The sequence below is a fragment of the Henckelia pumila genome, chromosome 4, assembly GCF_033568475.1.
Source record: "Henckelia pumila isolate YLH828 chromosome 4, ASM3356847v2, whole genome shotgun sequence".
Classification (NCBI taxonomy): domain Eukaryota; kingdom Viridiplantae; phylum Streptophyta; class Magnoliopsida; order Lamiales; family Gesneriaceae; genus Henckelia; species Henckelia pumila.
The window spans coordinates 64981157-65002084 of NC_133123.1; the positions used below are offsets into that span (position 1 = coordinate 64981157).

The 20928-nt window shown below is 37.9% G+C and overlaps 1 protein-coding gene across 1 annotated transcript; it reads left to right on the top strand.

Moving 5' to 3' along the window:
* The first annotated feature begins 319 nt into the window (after positions 1 to 319).
* Positions 320 to 20241, top strand: LOC140861098 (uncharacterized). The gene is made up of 8 exons (XM_073264100.1): positions 320 to 1492; positions 17456 to 18444; positions 18527 to 18632; positions 18716 to 18949; positions 19054 to 19347; positions 19685 to 19768; positions 19902 to 19941; positions 20123 to 20241. Exons 1-8 carry the CDS (start codon positions 320 to 322, stop codon positions 20239 to 20241), a joined length of 3039 nt encoding a protein of 1012 aa, XP_073120201.1.
* Positions 20242 to 20928: the final 687 nt, after the last annotated feature.

Sequence of the window (20928 nt, forward strand, 5' to 3'; positions counted from 1 at the left end):
AGATGGATTATTTGTTGTGCATTCCCTGAAATTTCCAATGATATGTATAAAAATCAGAATCAGAAAATACTAAAGCTCTTTAAGATGTTTTAAAGAGTACTAAAATGTTTTTCTTTTGTGCATCAATCAAATATCGATGTTGATTATCATCAGCTTGAAAATATACATATTAACATTATATATTTTATTCTCTATAGTGTTACTTACTAAAAGAATGGACAAAGAATGGATGTCAAAGTCTTGGTTATCATCAGCTTGAAAATATACATATTAACATTATATATTTTATTCTCTATAGTGTTACTTACTAAAAGAATGGATGTCAAAGTCTCGGTTATCAAGTGAATATGAGCATGGAGTAGAGTCTTTCTTGGAATTTGCAATAAAAAATGCCGAGGATCGGGAAGCAATATCTTGTCCATGTACAAAATGTGGTAATCTGAAGAAGAAAAAGGTAGAGACTATAAGGGCACACATGTATTCTAATGGTATAGATTTAACATATCATACTTGGATATGGCATGGTGAAAGGTCTGCGATGAATAACTCAAAGAATGATCGTGATCAAGAAAGGGAAGATGAACCAAAGTTTGACGCCGAGGAATCAATAGATATGGTACATGATGCATTTGATAGTTATGCTGAGAATCCAACCACATTCAAAAATCTACTTGAAGATGCTGAGAAACCTTTATATTCTGGATGCAGTAAATTTACAAGGTTATCTGCAGTTGTAAAATTATTCAACTTGAAAGCCAAATATAGTTGGAGTGACAAAAGTTGCACCGACCTACTCAATTTGTTAGGAGAAATGCTTCCAGATGACAATGAATTGCCTTTATATTTCTACGATGCACAGAAAATCTTGTGTGCATTAGGGATTACTTATGAGAAAATTCATGCTTGCCCTAATGATTGCATCTTATACCGGAAGGAGTATGAGGATTTTAACAGTTGTCCTACTTGTGGGATGTCAAGGTGGACGATGGGCCAAAAAGATACGATAAAGGAAGGAGTTCCTGCAAAGGTTCTATGGTACTTCCCTCCAATTCCGAGATTTGTACGAATGTTTCGGAATAAGGAGTTATCCAAGGAGCTGACTTGGCATGCTGATAAAAGACTTCATGACGGATACTTACGCCATCCAGCTGATGCACCTTCTTGGAAATTAGTAGATCACAAGTGGCCAAATTTTGCTGCTGATGCAAGAAATCTTAGATTGGCCATTTCAGCTGACGGGATCAATCCCCATGGTTTGATGAGTTCTACATATAGTTGTTGGCCAATTTTAATGATCACTTACAATCTTCCCCCATGGTTGTGTATGAAGAAAAAATTTATGATGCTCACAATGTTGATTTCTGGTCCCAAACAACCGGGAAATGATATCGATGTTTACTTAGCACCTCTAATCGATGACTTGAAATTCCTATGGGATACAGGTGTTGAAGAATATGATGCATATAGACAAGAAACCTTCTCGCTTAGAGCTGTCTTTCTAGCGACCCATCCCGGATCCATTATCTAATCAGAGTTAAGAGCATAATTAAGCATACATTAAATAAAATCGCTGCGGAAGACTTAAATACAAAAAATACCGGCGGAATACAACCGGCTAAACAACCTCGAATATACAACCCAATCGAATTTAAATAGAAACCTACAGCTAATCCTGTTGTCTTCAAGGTCACTGGCTACTCCAGGCTCCTGGTGCTCAATCCTGCACCTACACCTGCCCCGTCGAATAGGGTGTCCAGATATACAGAAAAGACTGGACGTGAGCTCTAAGCTCAATACGAAAGCACGGATAAACATACAAATATGATGCATGCAAATGACAGGGTATGCATATCTGGGATAATTGTATACAAAACTGCTCAAACTGGCGCCTGGGATATAAGCTCGTCACATCGGGGTAGCTAACCACTGTGTGCGACCACTCATTTCCGAATCTCGGACGCGGACCACGAAGTCCTCTAGATATCAGTACCTAAGAGTACTCAATATCAAACGTCCTAACAGGGCTGAGCAACCCTAACTGGCTCATCTCAAAAGATATACAGATGTACAGACACAAGATGATATGCACATGCCGCATAACAATAATAACATGCAAACACATAAACGCAACATATAAGCATGCATATCCGCTGACAATCTCAGTCATTACTTACGTACCTTTCTAAGGCAGTCCTAGTAGTCCCACTCTAGGTTCCAAGCCTATCATCAAGTCTACAATGAAAATACCCATGCATCAAACAATAAGCTCTAAAAGCCTTAACTAAGCTATTGCATACTCCTAAATAATTTAAGGAGACCATAGCTATACTTGCGTCCGTCGTCAGCCCATTGATGGCGACTATCCTGCAACTAGGGGCACACCCCTGCTGCAGCTCCACAGCCTCGAGCACTGCTCCGCTATACGAGTATTGCTCAGCTACTATGTCAAACACTGTCTGACTATACTAAAAATATGTTCCCTACTCCAACTCTAAATAAGAGTATCCAATGCACTAAAATAGAGCCACGTGGTCAAAGGAGAGGAACTCGGAATTCGCACCAAATGAGGAGCTCATACCTCATATTTATAGAGCATGTTCAGATCGTCCGATCTTGACTTCGGATCGTTAGAACTGCTTCGGGCCGTCCGATCATCTCATCGGATTGTCCGATCTCCGCCACGCGTCCAACCAATTGCATGCAACCATACACCTGTCCAATACACTATTCGGGTCGTCAGAACTGGCTCTTCGGATCGTCCGAACATCTCCTGGATGACGTCACCAATGACGTATTATTTTGGGACAGCTGGCCGCATGAGTTCGGATCGTCCGAACCCACTTCGGACCGTCCGAAGTCTTCAGAGCCTCCGAAGCCTGGCTCCGTCCATGTTCGGATCGTCCGAACTCAAGTTCGGAGCGTCCGAACCTGCCGAACCATATCCACCATTTTTGAGTGTCCTGGATCCATTTCTGGACTCCGTTAATTCATCTGGAATTTCCTTAATCATGTTTTACTTAATCTCAACATGAATATACGATTAATTACTCATTAATCGTTAGTTTTGGATACGGGCTACTACATTCCCACCACCTTAAAAGGATTTCGTCCTCGAAATCTAGAGTAAACCCTGGGAATATAGTATAAACCATTCGTCCAATTCATTAATAGTTCCGGTTCAAAACATTGGGTCGAATAACTTTTGACAACCCCAATCCTTGCTAAAATTGTGTCACACTACTGACTACCATCAGTTATCCATCGTTAACCGCAACGACACGGCGCATTCGGTCCAAATTACCCATTGAATCAGTCACACTGCCTATAGATCTTAGCGATGACACTCATGCTAAGATTGTAACTAGTTATCAGATATCTCTGGACACGCACGAACTCTATCGCTGCCCATTGAGAAAACAAGATACAACTCATTGTATCTCACTAGTGTAACGATAACATCGCTTCCCTTGACGTTATCGCAAAGCTCTAAACAAATCGATCTAGATTCGACTCTCGATCAAATCCTAGATATCCCTTTTTCAAGAACTCGTGTGGGTTACTTTTTATCACAAAGGATAAAATGTATCTTCCAAAACAGTACCTTATGCAAATAGAAATGGCAACTACCGGCCACCAGCTCGCAGAGCAATCGCACCACTGCACACGACTCTAACCATCTGAAACCCTCAGACTGATTGCAATAAACCTTGATCTGAATCTCGCTATCGTAGATGGTATTTAATTTATCATCTTAGTCATCCTATCATGGATAACCACCAAATCCTGACAATTCCTGGCGTCATAGTACGTACCTTCAGAACTTACTTTTCCCAATGAATGTTTCCCAAAGAGTACCAACTAAGTAAACAGATGACAAAATCTCTGCTTATTAACCCCAATTGCTTCAAAATCCTTGTACACAATTTCTTGTTTTAATGCACCCTTCGAGGTCGTCGCCTCAAAATTCACTATCATCCTGCTGAAACTCCCAGATGGACCAACACCATCCTCAGCAGTAGTCTATATCAGATGCTTACTTCTATCTCGGAACTAGAGATAGTATCGACGAAAATGATTCCGGTTAATCCTGTTCCAGATAACCAAATCCTTGGCTCCCTAGCGGGGATAACCAAACGGATTCAACTAGAACCCGCACAAAATCTATCAATACTAGCGGCAATCCCGCTATCTCAACCTTTCAATGACACAGCATATCAGAACGCACTGGGATATCAGTGACAACAACCCTGCCAGACTCAGAAAAACAAGTCTCAGCTGCTGTCTCATCCCATGAAACGACTAATGCTAAATTGCTAATGCTCATTGAAATCAATAAGCACTTGTCGAATTGCCTCTCAAGAACAACTCTTGAGACATATATTGGAAGCACCCCAAGCAAAACACTCTGACCAACAGTCCCCAAAATTTGTCCACTGACAATCCTGGGACAATCACTGAATCCTATTTCCTCAAACTGGATCAATAATTGCTAACACCAAGCAATGCTCAGATCAAAATCCGTCACTGGTAGTCAAAGCAACGTTAAAAACAACTACGATCACAAGAGCCAACTAATGACCACTTTCGTGATCCGCAGAATCCAAAAGTCTCGATTCCCGCATTCCTGGAGATCCCTTAGCGACTAAAGAATTTCCTAAATGCACTTGAATCGTTATATCAAAGCATACCATACTTAAAGTACCATTCCCAGTACTTCTTGATTCACTATATCCCATCTGTACCGATTGGAATAATCTGATCAATCAAATCGATATACTGTAGCTCTCGCCATGCCTGACGATATCAACCCTAATCAGACAATCACTGATCAATGAAACTCTCATGGCTCGATCAATATCGATGATCTCACTGCCAGACGCCCGCATATCCCAAATACTTGAAATCAAAAGAATCACATCTGATTCAATCACTCATCTTTGACAGAGTCAGACAACAGTTACAAGTAGTCACTAGTGCTAAACCTGCACCAGTCTAGACATACTATCACTGTCTATCTTCATCCAAGATGATCATAAGGACTTGTTCAACCCAAGCCGCAATACAAGTCCGAAATATTTCAACTATCGTTGAACATGCTCCTGATAACTATATCTCTTGCTAAGACTGCAACAAATCGAGACTGAGGTTACTTGCCGCAGTGTCCCACCTGAAATCACCACCAAGTGTACACTGGCATAAATCACGCTATCCTCACGCCTCAAATAGTCATGTACAATCCTTAGCATCGGATATAATCTATCACTGAAGGAAACCATCAATGCTGAAAACTACTCATCCCCGAGTCAAATGTTTCAGGAATTTCACAAACCCATCTCCTGGATAGCCCCTATCACAAGAGCATCCAAACCCCGACTAGATCCACTAGTATAGCAGTATCCAATAGACTAAAGCTATCTGCTCAGAGTATGCACTCGTCAAGGAAAATCCCTCCAAGACTGGTCCTTATGACAAAACTGCAAACCAATATCTCTGACGACAGTCAGACAATATCTAAACCGCCGATACCTAACCAAGCATCCAATCCAATGTCATACCCCATCGTGACTGTTACCAAAACTCTAGACTAAGTAGCCTTCCCATCGCCAAATCCTGAAGCACGAAGGCTTCCAGGCATTCTCCGAAGTACGAAAGACTCCCAGAGTAACACTGACATAGGGTCACGCTCCATCATGTCTAGTCATGGTCATAGTCCACAACTCTCGACATATACTCGACTTGGTATCCCAATGAAATCCAATCATCACGAAGTCTCAACCTATGAAAGTCAATCAGACTACTGTCCTAAGGAAACAACTTAGAACAAAAACTCAAAATTCCAAACAAGATCAATATTTCCATGCCCCCAGATGAATTACCTCATCAATGGCACTAACCCAGTCAAACGACTAATTAGGTCAGCCTTAGGAAGACACCTAGACTAACCCCATGTCAATTCATTACCGCTGGCTTACCCAAAATCCATGAGTTAACATAGTTGATCACCAATCAACTAATTCCAAGCCAAACTTAGTAAAATTACTTGTAATCAAACACGAATCTTTGAATAAGTAAAACATGTATCATTACTTCAAGTTATGTACAATTTTCTTTATTACAATCCCATGTAATACATACAGTATTCAAAATACAACAAAATGTACATCCAATAACTTGAACTGATACAACCAAATTCTGATGATTCATTACAACTGAAATACTATTTACAACTACAACAATACAGTATTTAAAATCATCGAATCCTGTCTTCGTCCCTTGAGCATGAAGCTTCCCATCGACACATGCATCGATACAAGCATACTCCCATCCAAGTCTCTCTACATGTCCTCCCGCGAAGAACTCCGGAGAAATGGCACGTGATAGCTAACCAGCTATGCTCTGCGTCAGTGCATGTCAATCGACTTATTTTGCTCGCGGTCTACCATTAGCGTTCTTCTTGTATCCAAATCATGCTTTTGAATATGAAGTTTCCCGTATGCTTACCAAAAGCATCGATACAAGCATACCGGTAAAACCATGTTTTACACGAGTTTACAGACCTTACGCTAGAAACCTGTCATGCTTTAGGCACTCGAATCATTCCCTGGTAAAGGTCTATCTGACAATCTCTCCAACTATGAGTGGAGAATCTCTTCGGACTAAAACCATATGGATTACTAAACACCATTCGTTCCAAAAAGCCCTCAGAGGTATCTGACGCGATATACTCGATCTTCTCTTCCAATCTTCCCTGGTTGGAATCCATATATTCTTCGATCAGCATTCCAATGCATCGAATGATGAACTGTCCACAACAGTCAGTCTATCTATCGATATGCTACTACTGGTGTTCTCATCACTGCTGCATTCCTTATAGTAAAGACTTATGCCGCAAACCTCGGCAATGAAGAACCAAATCTTCTTTCGCTAGGCCTCAATCAATCCTACAAGGATAATCAAGAAGTCTTATTATCAATTTCCTAAGTCCCTTGCATGCAGCTCTGATACCAATAAATATAGCGACCCGTCCCGGATCCATTATCTAATCAGAGTTAAGAGCATAATTAAGCATGCATTAAATAAAATCGCTGCGGAAGACCTAAATACAAAAAAGACCGGCGGAATACAACCGGCTAAACAACCTCAAATATACAACCAAATCAAATTTAAATAGAAACATACAGCTAATCCTGCTATCTTCAAGGTCACTGGCTACTCCAGGCTCCTGGTGCTCAATCCTGCACCTATACCTGCCCCGTCGAATAGGGTGTCTAGATATACAGAAAAGACTGGACGTGAGCTCTAAGCTCAATACTAAAGAACGGATAAATATACAAATATGATGCATGCAAATGACAAGGTATCCATATCTGGGATAACTGTATACAAAACTGCTCAAACTAGCGCCTGGGATATAAGCTCGTCACATCGGGATAGCTAACCACTGTGTGCGACCACTCATTCCCGAATCCCAAACGCGGACCACGAAGTCCTCTATATATCAGTATCTAAGGGTACTCAATATCAAACGTCCTAACAGGGCTGAGCAACCCTAACTGGCTCATCTCAAAAGATATACAGATGTACAGGCACAAGATGATATGCACATGCCGCATAACAATAATAACATGCAAACACATAAATGCAACATATAAGCATGCATATCCGCTGGCAATCTCAGTCAGTACTTACGTACCTTTCTAAGGCAGTCCTAGTAGTCCCACTCTAGGTTCCAAGCCTATCATCAAGTCTACAATAAAAATACTCATGCATCAAACAATAAGCTCTAAAAGCCTTAACTAAGCTATTACATACTCCTAAATAATTTAAGGAGATCATAGCTATACCTGCGTCCGTCGTCAGCCCACTGATGGCGACTATCCTGCAATTAGGGGCACACCCCTGCTGCAGCTCCACAGCCTCGAGCACTGCTCCGCTATACGAGTATTGCTCAGCTACTATGTCAAACACTGTCTGACTATACTAAAAATATGTTCCCTACTCCAACTCTAAATAAGAGTACTCAAAGCACTAAAATAGAGCCACGTGGGCAAAGGAGAGGAACTCGGAATTCGCACCAAATGAGGAGCTCGGACCTCATATTTATAGAGCACGTTCGGATCGTCCGATCCTGACTTCGGATCGTCCGAACTGCTTCGGGCCGTCAGATCGTCTCATCGGATCGTCCGATCTCCGTCACGCGTCCAACCAATCGCATACAACCATACACCTGTCCAATACACTGTTCGGGTCGTCCGAACTGGCTCTTTGGATCGTCCGAACATCTCCCGGATGACGTCACCAATGACATATTATTTTGGGACAGCTGGCCGCATGAGTTCGGATCGTCCGAACCCACTTCGGACCGTACGAAGTCTTCAGAGCCTCCGAAGCCTGGCTTCATCCATGTTCGGATCGTCCGAACCTGCCGAACCATATCCACCATTTTTTGAGTGTCCTGGATCCATTTCTGGACTCCGTTAATTCATCTGGAATTTCCTTAATCATGTTTTACTTAATCTCAACATGAATATACGATTAATTACTCATTTATCGTTAGTTTTGGATACGGGCTACTGTTAGAACCTAATGGGGTGGGATTTAGGTTCTATTGGCAACTTTAGCAATTTAAAGCGATTATGCTAGTACGCAAGCAGAAGACTTAAAGCAATTAATAATAAGTGCGATAAATAAATGCGTAATGTAAATAAAAGGGATAAGAGATGTTTATGGAAGTTCGACGATAAATCGTCTACATCTCCCCTTCTTGGTTAAGATCGATTAACCAAGGATCCACTAGCACTTCAACGTCTTGGCCTTGATGGCTCCAAGGATAGCCGTACAACTCAACATGATCACCGCGCCGATACAACTCAAACTCTTGGCCTTAAGGGCTCCAAGGATAGCCTCAACACAACACACTTGGCTTCACACTCAAGTGCTTACAACAATAGCACAACACATTTGGCTTCACACTCAAGTGTTTACAACAATAGCACAACCAACTCACAAACTATTTTTACAAACACTCTCAAATACTTGAATATATCACACACACACTTTGATAGTGAGAAATTGCTTGCAAAGGAGAGAAGAGATGAGTTTGGATGTCTCCAAATGAACTTGGATGGCCTCTATTTATAGTTGGCAAAGATTTTAATCTGATTTGAGTGCTTGGAGCGTGTGTTAAAAAGTCAAGGAGTGACAAAAAGTGTTCGGCGCCGCTGCCTACTTTTTCCCAGCACTGAGCGGATTTTGTGGAAAAATCATATCTTCCAATCTAACCGTTGGATTGATCTTAAATTTGAACTGAAGCTTTAAAACATCTGGATCTTCATTCGGAACGGTGAAGATTTGATTTTAACGAGTCAAACATTTCCAGTAATTTTCGGAATCACTTCATTAAGTTTTCGAACTTGTTCTGTGCAACATATTTGAAAAATTCATATCTCCATATCCATCCGTTGGATTGATCTGATATTTGGACAGAGGTTGTAAAACATCCTATATTTGAATATGATTGGTGAGATTTGATTCGGATGTCTCAAAAAATCCCAGTTAATTTTTGAAGTTGAATCTTCATCATTTACTTCATGTTCTGCAGAAATAAGTACTGTGCAACCTGTGGAAAAATCATAACTTCATATCTAGCCGTTGGATTGATATGAAATTTTGATATAAGTTTTAAAACATCCTGAGCTTGATGTTGATCGGTGGAGATTTTATTTGGATGTTTCAAGCACGTCCAGTAATTTTTATAATTGTATTCTTCATCCTTCGCTTCAAGTTCTGCAGAAATAGGTACTGCACAACTTTTGTGGAAAAATCATAACTTCATATCTAGCCGTTGGATTGCTCTCAAATTTGGACAGAACATGTAAAACTTCCTCATCATGATTATTACTGGTGAAGATCGGATTTCAATTCATAGAAAATTCCCAGTAATTTTCGGAAGTTGTTGCTCCATACTTTGGCTTCTTCTTGTCTTTTTCTTCATATCTCTTAACAATGTTTCATCCATTCAATGAGCAATACAAGACTTTATAAATACATGTATAGCTTCAAAATAGCTTCCAAGAATTTAATCATCAATAAATCTAATCTGTAAAATCCCACTTTAAATGGTTAGTAACAATTAACCGAGTTTTGTAACCATCAAAATATAATATTATGAGACTTGTTAATGCATTAAAAACATTATAAATCTCATAACACGATATTTGTATGCGTTTAAGGCGTAACAATCTCCCCCTTTTTGATGATCATAAAACTTGGTTAAATAGGAGAAATAAATGTACAATATTAAATAAACAATTTAAATTTGCACAATATAATTGCATGAATAAAACTCCCCCTAAATTAAACAATCAGCTAAGAAGAGAATTAAAAATTTGTTTATCAAATAACCAATTTTATTCTTCATGCATTTAACCGAACTAACTCTTCCCTTTAGTTAAAGTATTTAACCAAACTAATTCTCTCCCTTTTTGTGATAATCAAAAAGACTGGAAAAGTAAATGCAAAACATGATAATTGAATATAATTTCTAAAATGCAACACATAAATTTCACATAAAATGTGAGCTTTATAACTTTGAATAAATACAATTAATTTGTATTATCTAGCATTAAATTGCTCGAATTTAATATTAAGCTCCCCCTTAATATGACATTAAATTTAAACTTATGTCTACAAGCGATTACAACTCAATCATGCCAAGTTCACCACGCAAACGAATAAAAGTATTTTCATCTAGTGGTTTTGTAAAAATATCAGCAATTTGATTAGTTGTGTCAACATATTGAAGTTCAACTTCATTTCGTTCGATGTGGTCACGAATAAAATGATGACGAATGTCAATATGTTTGGTGCGCGAATGTTGAATCGGATTCTTTGTAAGACATATGACGCTTGTGTTGTCACAGAAAATAGGAATTTTTGAAAAAGATACACCATAGTCGAGCAATTGATGCTTCATCCAAAGAATTTGTGCACAACAACTACCGGCAGCCATATATTCGGCTTCGGTCGTTGACAATGCAACACAATTTTGTTTATTTAAAAACCAAGAAACTAAACAATTTTCTAAAAAGAAACAAGTTCCACTAGTGCTTTTACGGTCCACCTTATATCCACCAAAGTCGGCATCACAGTAAGCTTTTAAATCAAAGAAAGAATTTTTCGAATACCACAAGCCGAGATTTGGAGTATTTGAAAGATATTTGAAAATGCGTTTTAAGATGAACAAATGTGATTCCTTTGGACATGATTGAAATCGTGCACACAAGCAAACACTAAACATAATGTCCGGTCTACTAGCAGTAGCATAAAGTAAGGAGCCAATCATACTACAAAAGGAAGATTGATCTACAGTTTTACCATTTTCATCCTTGTCGAGTCTGATTGCTGTGCTCATCGGTGTGGATGATGATTTTGTGTTCTCCATCCCAAACTTCTTTAGAATTTCCTTGATGTATTTGCTTTGGTTTACAAAGAACTCATACTTGCACTGTTTGATTTGTAATCCGAGGAAATAGTTAACTTCCCCCATCATACTCATCTCGAAGTGTTCCTGCATCAACTTAGAGAATTCTTGACAAAGAGTTTCATTAGTAGAACCAAAAATTATATCATCAACATAGATTTGCACAATTAATAAATCATCTTTGACATTCGTGGTGAATAAAGTAATGTCGATCTTTCCTCTTGAAAAACCATTTGAAAGCAAGAAAGTAGACAATTTATCATACCAAGCTCTAGGAGCTTGTTTCAATCCATACAAGGCTTTGTTAAGTCTAAACACATGATCAGGCAAAGCAGTATCAACAAAGCCATCAGGTTGTTCAATGTAAACCTCCTCTTTCAATTCACCATTAAAAAATGCACTCTTGACATCCATTTGAAATAACTTATAATTTCTAGAGCAAGCAAAAGCAAGTAGCATGCGAATAGATTCTAGTCTAGCAACAGGCGCATAAGTCTCATCATAATCAATGCCTTCTTCTTGATTATATCCTTTAGCTACAAGCCTAGCTTTATTTCTAGTGATAGTACCATGCTCGTCAAGTTTATTCCTAAAGACCTATTTAGTACCAATAATAGATCTATCATGCGGCCTAGGAACAAGATTCCAAACTTCATTGCGCTTAAACTCATTCAATTCATCTTGCATAGAAATAATCCAGGAATCATCTAATAAAGCATCATCAATATACTTAGGTTCAACATGCGAAACAAAAGCAAGATGATTGCAAATATTATTAAGAGAAGAACGAGTGGTTACTCCCTTTGAAGGACTTCCAATGATAAGATCTATAGGATGATCTTTGTGAAGCGTCCAATCTTTTGGAAGTGGTGTTTCCTCAACAGAAACATCTAAATCATTTAGACTTAATGAAGTCATCTCTTCTTCGAGTAATTTTACATCATCATTGTTAGTACGAGAGACTATTGACATAGATTCATCAAATACAACATGCATAGATTCTTCAACAAGTAAAGTACGTTTATTAAAAACTCTAAAAGTCTTACTTGTTGTGGAATACCCAAGAAAAATACCTTTGTCGGATTTGGCATCAAATTTGCCAAGGTTGTCCTTACCGTTATTATGTATATAGCATTTGGAACCGAAAGCCCGAAAGTATGAAATGTTAGGCTTTCTCCCTCTTCATAATTCATATGGAGTTTTCTTGAGAATTGGCCTTATTGATACACGATTGATAATGTAACAAGCAGGGTTCATTGCTTCAGCCCAAAAATATTTTGGTAGAGAATGCTCACATATCATGGTCCTTGCAATCTCCACAAGTGTCCTATTTTTCCTCTCAATGACCCCGTTTTGTTGAGGAGTCCTAGGACAAGAAAAATTGTGACCGATGCCTTTCTCTTCACAAAAAATTATAAAACTCTCATTTTGAAATTCAGTTCCGTGGTCACTACGGATCTGTTTGATAGAAAGATTTTTCTCATTCTCAACACGTTTGACAAAAGTTTTAAAATAATCAAAGACATCATTTTTGTGGGCTAAAAACAATGTCCATGTGTAACGTGAGAAATCATCCACAATGACAAATGCATAAAGCTTCCCTCCTAGACTAGCGTTCCTTGATGGACCACATAGATCTAGGTGAAGAAGTTCAAGGGGCATAGAAGTTGATACAAAATTTTTGCTTTTAAAAGATTCCCTTGTGTGTTTGCCAAGTAGACACGCATCACAAACAAAATCTAATTTTAAATTGAGTTTTGGCATACCAACAACTAAATCAAGTTTAAAAAAAAAATTTATGGTACTAGGACCAACATGACCTAGTCGTCTATGCCAAAGAATGTTGTCATCAACATTCAAGGATACAAGGCTTTTGATATTTGATAAAGATAAATTATTTAAAGAAACCTTGTATACATTTTCACTTCTATATCCTTTGAAATTTATGGATTTGTCAGTCGTGAGTGATATAGTGCAGTGTTGGGGAGTGAATTTGACTTCATAACCTCTATCGCACAATTGACTTATTCTTAGTAGATTATGTTTAAGCCCTTTCACTAGGAGTACATCATCAATCATGCAGGATTCAAATATACCTATTGAGCCGATTCCTTCGATAACTCCTTTGCTGTTGTCTCCAAAGGTGACAGTTCCTTTCTCCTTTGGTTTGACCGATTGGAGTAGCTCCTTGTTCCCGGTCATATGTCTAGAGCATCCACTGTCTAGATACCATATGCTAGGGAGAACAGTTTTCCTATTTCCCTGCAAGAATTAATTTTGGTACCCTTTAGTTCTTTTGGGTCCACAGTGTTAGAAAAGAGAAATACAAAATAGATTTCTAAGAGTTCAGTATCTCATAGCGACATCATCGCCACTTTCCAAGAGTGCTCCCAGTAGTAGGTAGGGCTATGGCCTCTTTAAAAACCTATTTTCTTGGACAGAGCAGCGTTCATCAGGAAGACCAGTCGCAAGTCAAGGCAGTTTAAACCGGTCTATGATGAACTCCCTTAGATCATGATCTCATAATGCCAACTGATGAGTTGTTAAGTACTCTTAGGCCTCCATTTCATATAACTCTTTTGATCATATTGATATCTTAAAGATCTACATTTATATCTAACATGACCTATTTTACAACAATAAGAGCATGTAGGGGGTAATCTCATTTTTGCCTTAGCAATTAGGCTAGTAAAGTCAATTCATTTCTTACCATATCCTATTCCACCCTTATCAAAACTACATTTCTGCATGCTTAGTAAGTTATTCAAATTATTACTACTAACATTGAATTTATCAAAAGATTTTTCTAAGTGAGCTATGTCATCCTTTAATCTTAGGTTCTCATGCCCCTTAGTTTCTAATTCATTTTTAAGGTTTTTATTTTCCTTTCTAAGTGACTTAGCCATATCAAACATTTGTTTATATGCATGTAGTATTTCGTCATAGGAAGGTACCTCGTCATCGTCATCGGAGACGATGTCATCACTTTTAGCCATGAGGCAAATGTTAGCTTCCTCCTCGTCATCGTCGCTATCGCTCCAAGTGTCTAGAAGTGTTTTCTTCTTTACTTTGTCAGATTTCTTCTTGAGAGGGCACTCATTTGCATAATGCCCTTGTTGTTGACAGTTGTAGCAAGTAACTTCCTTGTCCGTCTTCTTTTTGAAGTTGTTTCCTCGCATAAATCTTTTGAATTTTCTTGCGAAGAGTGCCATATCATCATCATCATCTTCTTCGACTTAGGTAGATAAGGCAATCCCCTTTGCCTTGGTCTTTTCATCCTCTCTCTTTGACTCTTTCCTTGTAGATACTTCCAACTCATGGGTTTTTAGGGTCCCATGGAGTTGATCAAGATCATACGATGCGGTGTCACCTTTGTTGGACTCAATGATGGCAGTCCTCTTTGCATCTCACTCCTTGGGTAGGACGCGTAGAGCTCTTCTCCAAACTTACTTGGATGGATACTTTTCTCCAAGTTGGGCTAACTCATTGATGATTTGAGTAAGCCTTCGGAACATTGTGTCAACATCCTCATTGGTTTCCATCTCAAATGTTTCGTATTTGAGTTGGAGTAGATCGATCTTCGTCTCTTTGACTTGATTAGTCCCTTCATGGCATATCTCCAACTTGTCCCATATCTCTTTAGCGGATGAGCACATCGAGATCCGATTGTATTCGTTCATATCTAAGGAACAATGAAGAATATTCATGGCTTTAGTATTTTGAGATATAAGTTTCATATCCTCCTTAGAAAAGTCGTCCATTCCCTTAGGAATTTTGACACTCTCAACCTCTTTAGTAGGTATGTAGGGACCTTTCACAGTAACCTTCCAAAGGTCATAGTCTACGGATTGGATATATAGAGACATTCGGTTTTTCCAATATCCATAGTTTATGCCATTGAAAAGAGGAGGACTATTTGTTGATTGCCCTTGAGCATAGTCGCTCGTTAGATTTGCCATAAGAACCTTTTTGAAAATATTTTGAAAAATGTGGCTCTGATACCACTTGTTAGAACCTAATGGAGGGGGGGGGGGATTTAGGTTCTATTGGCAACTTTAGCAATTTAAAGCGATTATGCTAGTACGCAAGCGGAAGACTTAAAGCAATTAATAATAAGTGCGGTAAATAAATGCGTAATGTAAATAAAAGGGATAAGAGATGTTTATGGAAGTTCGACGATAAATCGTCTACGTATCCTCTTCTTGGTTAAGATCGATTAACCAAGGATCCACTAGCACTTCAACGTCTTGGCCTTGATGGCTCCAAGGATAGCCGTACAACTCAACATGATCACCGCGCTGATACAACTCAAACTCTTGGCCTTAAGGGCTCCAAGGATAGTCTCAACACAACACACTTGGCTTCACACTCAAGTGCTTACAACGATAGCACAACACACTTGGCTTCACACTCAAGTGTTTACAACAATAGCACAACCAACTCACAAACTATTTTTACAAACACTCTCAAATACTTGAATATATCACACACACACTTTGATAGTGAGAAATTGCTTGCAAAGGAGGGAAGAGATGAGTTGGGATGTCTCCAAATAAACTTGGATGGCCTCTATTTATAGTTTTCAAAGATTTTAATCTGATTTGAGTGCTTGGAGCGTGTGTTAAGAAGTCAAGGAGTGACAAAAAGTGTTCGGCGCCGCTGCCTACTTTTTCCCAGCACTGAGCGGATTTTGTGGAAAAATCATATCTTCCAATCTAACCGTTGAATTGATCTGCAATTTGAAATGAAGCTTTAAAACATCTAAATCTTCATTCTGAAAGGTGAATATTTGATTTTAACCGGTCAAACATGTCCAGTAATTTTCGGAAGTCACTTCATCAAGTTTTCGAACTTGTTCTGTGCAACAAATTTGGAAAATTCATATCTCCATATCCATCCGTTGGATTGATTTGAATTTTGGAAAGAGGTTGTAAAACATCCTAAATTGGAATCTGATTGGTGGATATTTGATTTGGATGTTTCAAACATTCCCAGTTAATTTCTGAATTTGAATCTTCATCATTTACTTCATGTTCTGCAGAAATAGGTACTGTGCAACCTTTGTGGAAAAATCATAACTTCATATCTAACCGTTGGATTGATATGAAATTTTGATATAAGTTTTAAAATATCCTGATCTTGATGTTGATCGGTGGAGATTTTATTTGAATGTCTCAAGAACGTCCAGTAATTTTCATAAATTTATTATTCATCCTTCGCTTCAAGTTCTGCAGAAATAGGTATTGCACAACTTTTGTGGAAAAATCATAACTTCATATCTAGCCGTTGGATTGCTCTCAAATTTGGACAGCACATGTAAAACTTTCTTATCACGATTATGACAGGTGAAGATCGGATTTCAATGCCTAGAAAATTCCCAGTAATTTTCGGAAGTTATTGCTCCATACTTTGGCTTCTTCTTGTCTTTTTCTTCATATCTCTTAACAATGTTTCATCCATTCAATGAGCAATACAAGACTTTATAAATACATGTATAGCTTCAAAATAGCTTCCAAGAATTTAATCATCAATAAATCTAATCTGTAAAATCTCACTTTAAATAGTTTGTAACAATTAACCGAGCTTTGTAACCATCAAAACATAATATTATGAGACTTGTTAATGCATTAAAAACATTAATCTCATAACACGAGATTTGTATGCGTTTAAGGCGTAACAGCTACTACAGTCTTGCTGTGGACGATCAATGACTTTCCTGCATATGGAAACATGTCAGTATGTATTGTGAAAGGATATCATGCATGTCCAATTTGTGGTGAAGAAACATATTCAACAAGGTTGAAACATAGCAGAAAAATGTCGTACACAGGCCATAGAAGGTTTCTACCTGCAAATCATCCTTATCGAAGGCAAAGAAAGGCATTTAATGGGGACCAAGAGTTCAACGCTGCACCCAAACCATTGAGTGGCAATGAAGTGTTAAAAAAAGTCGATAGAATTCATTGTCATTAGGGAAAAATGAGAAAGAAGATTCACTCCACGAAGGATGATGTAAAATCATCCTTCAAAAAGAAATCAAATTTCTTTGAACATGAGTATTGGAAATATCTATATGTTAGACATGTTCTTGATGTGATGCATATAGAAAAGAAAGTCTGTGAAAGTCTTCTCGGTACGTTGCTTGACATTCCGGGAAAAACAAAGGATGGAATTGCAGCTAGATTAGACCTTGCTGAAATGAATTTGAGGACAGATTTGGCTCCAGTGATGGGGGAGCAGAAATTTTTTCTGCCAGCAGCATGTTATACACCTACAAAGGATGAGAAAAGAAAGATTTTGAATTCTTTGTCTGGAATGCAATTTCCTACATGTTACTCATCCAACGTTAAAAACTTTGTTTCGATGAAGGACTTGAAACTTGTTGGCCTTAAGTCACACGACTACCACACTTTAATGCAGCAATTAATTCCAGTGGCCATACGTGGTGTCTTGCCCAAACATGTCAGAGACTCTATCACTCGTTTGTGCTTCTTCTTCAATGAGCTATGTAATAAAGTGATGGATCCCTCAAAGTTGGATGAGTTGCAGAGAGAGATTGTGATCATATTGTGTTTACTTGAAAAGTATTTTCCACCTTCATTTTTTGACATAATGATTCATTTAACAGTTCATCTTGTGCAAGAGGTGAAATTATGTGGCCCAGTTTGGTATAGGTACATGTATCCCTTTGAAAGATACATGAAGATTTTGAAAGGTTATGTGAGAAATCGCAATAGACCGAAAGGTTGCATGGCTGAATGTTATATTGCTGAAGAGGCGGTTGAATTTTGCTCAGACTATCTTGGTAGTTTGCACACAATTGGGATCCCTACAAGTCATCGACAAATAGAACTTACTAAGCCTTTGTCGGCTGCAGTTGTGCAATCCATTACTGATGATGAGTTGCAACAAGCACATCATTATGTATTGAAAAATGATGTTGACACTGGTCGCTATATCGAGTAATTTCTTCCACTTACTAATATGTTCATTAAGTTTTATTAAATCTACATGTAAGCTTACTCTTAATAATAATTTGAATAGGGAACACATGGCATATTTGAATGCAAGATTTCCACAAAGGGCTATGTCCAAGAGGTGGTTACAGGATGAGCATAACCGAACGTTTAGTACCTGGTTGCTTGATCATGTGAGTTCATTTATTATCACAATTGGCATACATTTATTATCATGATTGTGCATAAATAATAAGTTATCACATAAATAATATAGGTTGCACGTGTAGATGATCATTCCACTTATCAAGTATCCGAAAGATTAAAGTGGATGGCGCGTGGACCTTCCAAACAAGTCTTAAAGTACTCTAGTTATTTGATTGATGGGGTTGCTTATGCTACAAGAGAGTGTGATGATATGCGAGTTGTTCAAAACTCCGGAGTTAGATTAGTTGCAAAGACAATGCAAGTTTCTAGTGCAAAGGATAAACATCATATTGTGTCAGTTATGGTTTTTTTTATGGAGTAATACAAGAAATATGGGTGGTTGATTACCACGAATTTCAAATTCCGATGTTTAAATGTAATTGGGTGGAGAATAGTAATGGTATCAAGGTAGATGATCTTGGATTCACGTTGGTCAACCTCCATAGAATTGGATACAAATCTGATTCTATTATTTTAGCAAGCCAAGCGAAGCAAGTTTTTTACATTGAAGCTCCTGAAGATCCTTTATGGAGTGTTGTACTTGCGACTCCAAGTAGGGAGTACTTTGAATACACAAAGGGTGAAGAGTTGGAAGAAACTGCAATGCATTTTCAGTCTTCTAGCAGAGGGTTAGCACCAATGGATGTTGATGTTGCAGATGACAATAAACCATGCATTCGTGAAGACTGTGATGGGATTTGGGTTGAAAATAATTAAGTAGTGAAGTTTCACATTTGAGATGAGTTTGTAAAAAATTTACATTGATATGTTATTTACGCTTTGAAGATGCTTGTTTGACATTGTTATTTATGATTAGATATTTTTTGATATTCAGTAATCGAACAAGGGCAAATCAGTAGTTCTTGGATATTGAGAGTACTTCTATCTTACATGAGTTGTTCTTGTTTTTTGTTGTTGCCTATATTTCTTTCTTATTTCTAGACCATGCATTTCTTTGTGATTACATAATGAATCTAAAAGTTCACAGGAAAGAGTTTGACAACTAGCGAAAACTTATCAGTGCATGTATTTGCTGTAGGTTTTGGCGTTTGAAAAGCAGTTGGAGAACAAATATAAAGCTGCCCAACGAACCATGCAAACAAATGTTTTTCACGAATCCAAGGTACAAGATATATTTCAAGATCCCATTAACCAATTATACGTGGTTTGATTTCTTCTCTTGTTAAGTTTTTTTTATTTTTTTTTATGTGGAGATAAGATTTAAATTGGTTTTGTGAAGATTTTGATGATTCCAGGAGCGCAATAGCGTCACAGAACTGATTAATGGCCATACTAGTAATTAATTTAAAGCATAGTTTGAGGAAGCTTGCTCACAGTTTATACAGTGTAGGCTTTCAATCATGGCTTGATTAGGAGATAGACTTCTGTTTAAAAAATTCTCTCAAGTAATGACATCAATGCTAGCATTTTTTTTGGGGTTTTTTGTATATCTTGGAAACTATATTGCTTGTTGTAGAAACTAGAAATACCATAAAAAATGTGGAGAGTGTAACTTTTGAACAAGTCAGGCCTGTAGTTTTCTCTTCAACTGCACTACTTTGTGCACTCCAAGGACACTTAGCAATGATCTACTGATTCATCTTACCACCTACTATCATAATGCCTTCCTGACCCTTCTTTTTGAGTTACATTTTAGAAATTGAAGCTCATTTGGGTTTCGAATAAGGGATGCCTGAATCCCTTATTTTAAAGCGAAAAAAAAGAATTTTCAGCCAAGAGGTCGCACAAAAATGGATAGTCTTGCAATACAAAGAGTTAAAGGAATTAAAAAGGATGTTGCATTCAATAAACTTGGACAGCCAGTTGAAGAAGCTGCTATTGCAATGCAGAGTTACATTGGCGTGGTTGCACGGGAAAAGGTTAAGATTTTTTACAAGACTTGGAAGCAAGTTCCAGGAGATGTTAAAGAATTGATATGAGATTCGGTTAATGTAATTATCATGTATTAAAATCTAGGATATATTTAATATTATGTTATTAAATCTTTCTAATGTATTTTTGCTTTTGTTATTTGTAGTTGTTATATAATGTTGACGCAAAGTGGAAGAAGGGTTGTTTGAGATTAGCAAACAGTAAGTGGCGTCAATACAAAGCCCATCTTACTTAGACGTTTATTTTAGGCAAGCTTGATAAACCTGAGGAGTTGTATGAGCCACCTGCTGGTCATGGTATACCAAAAGATGATTGGAGTGTGTTTGTCATCAGTCGTATGTCTGGAGACTTCATTGTAAGATTATTTATTATTTATAATTTGTACATAAT

Bases quoted from the DNA above. Each gene is read 5' to 3' on its own strand.
- LOC140861098 (XM_073264100.1), top strand. From the start codon at position 320: ATGTCAAAGTCTCGGTTATCAAGTGAATATGAGCATGGAGTAGAGTCT. The intron at 1,493-17,455 runs GTCTTTCTAGCG...CATTGTCATTAG, and splicing joins AAACCTTCTCGCTTAGAGCT to GGAAAAATGAGAAAGAAGAT. The intron at 18,445-18,526 runs GTAATTTCTTCC...TAATTTGAATAG, and splicing joins GACACTGGTCGCTATATCGA to GGAACACATGGCATATTTGA.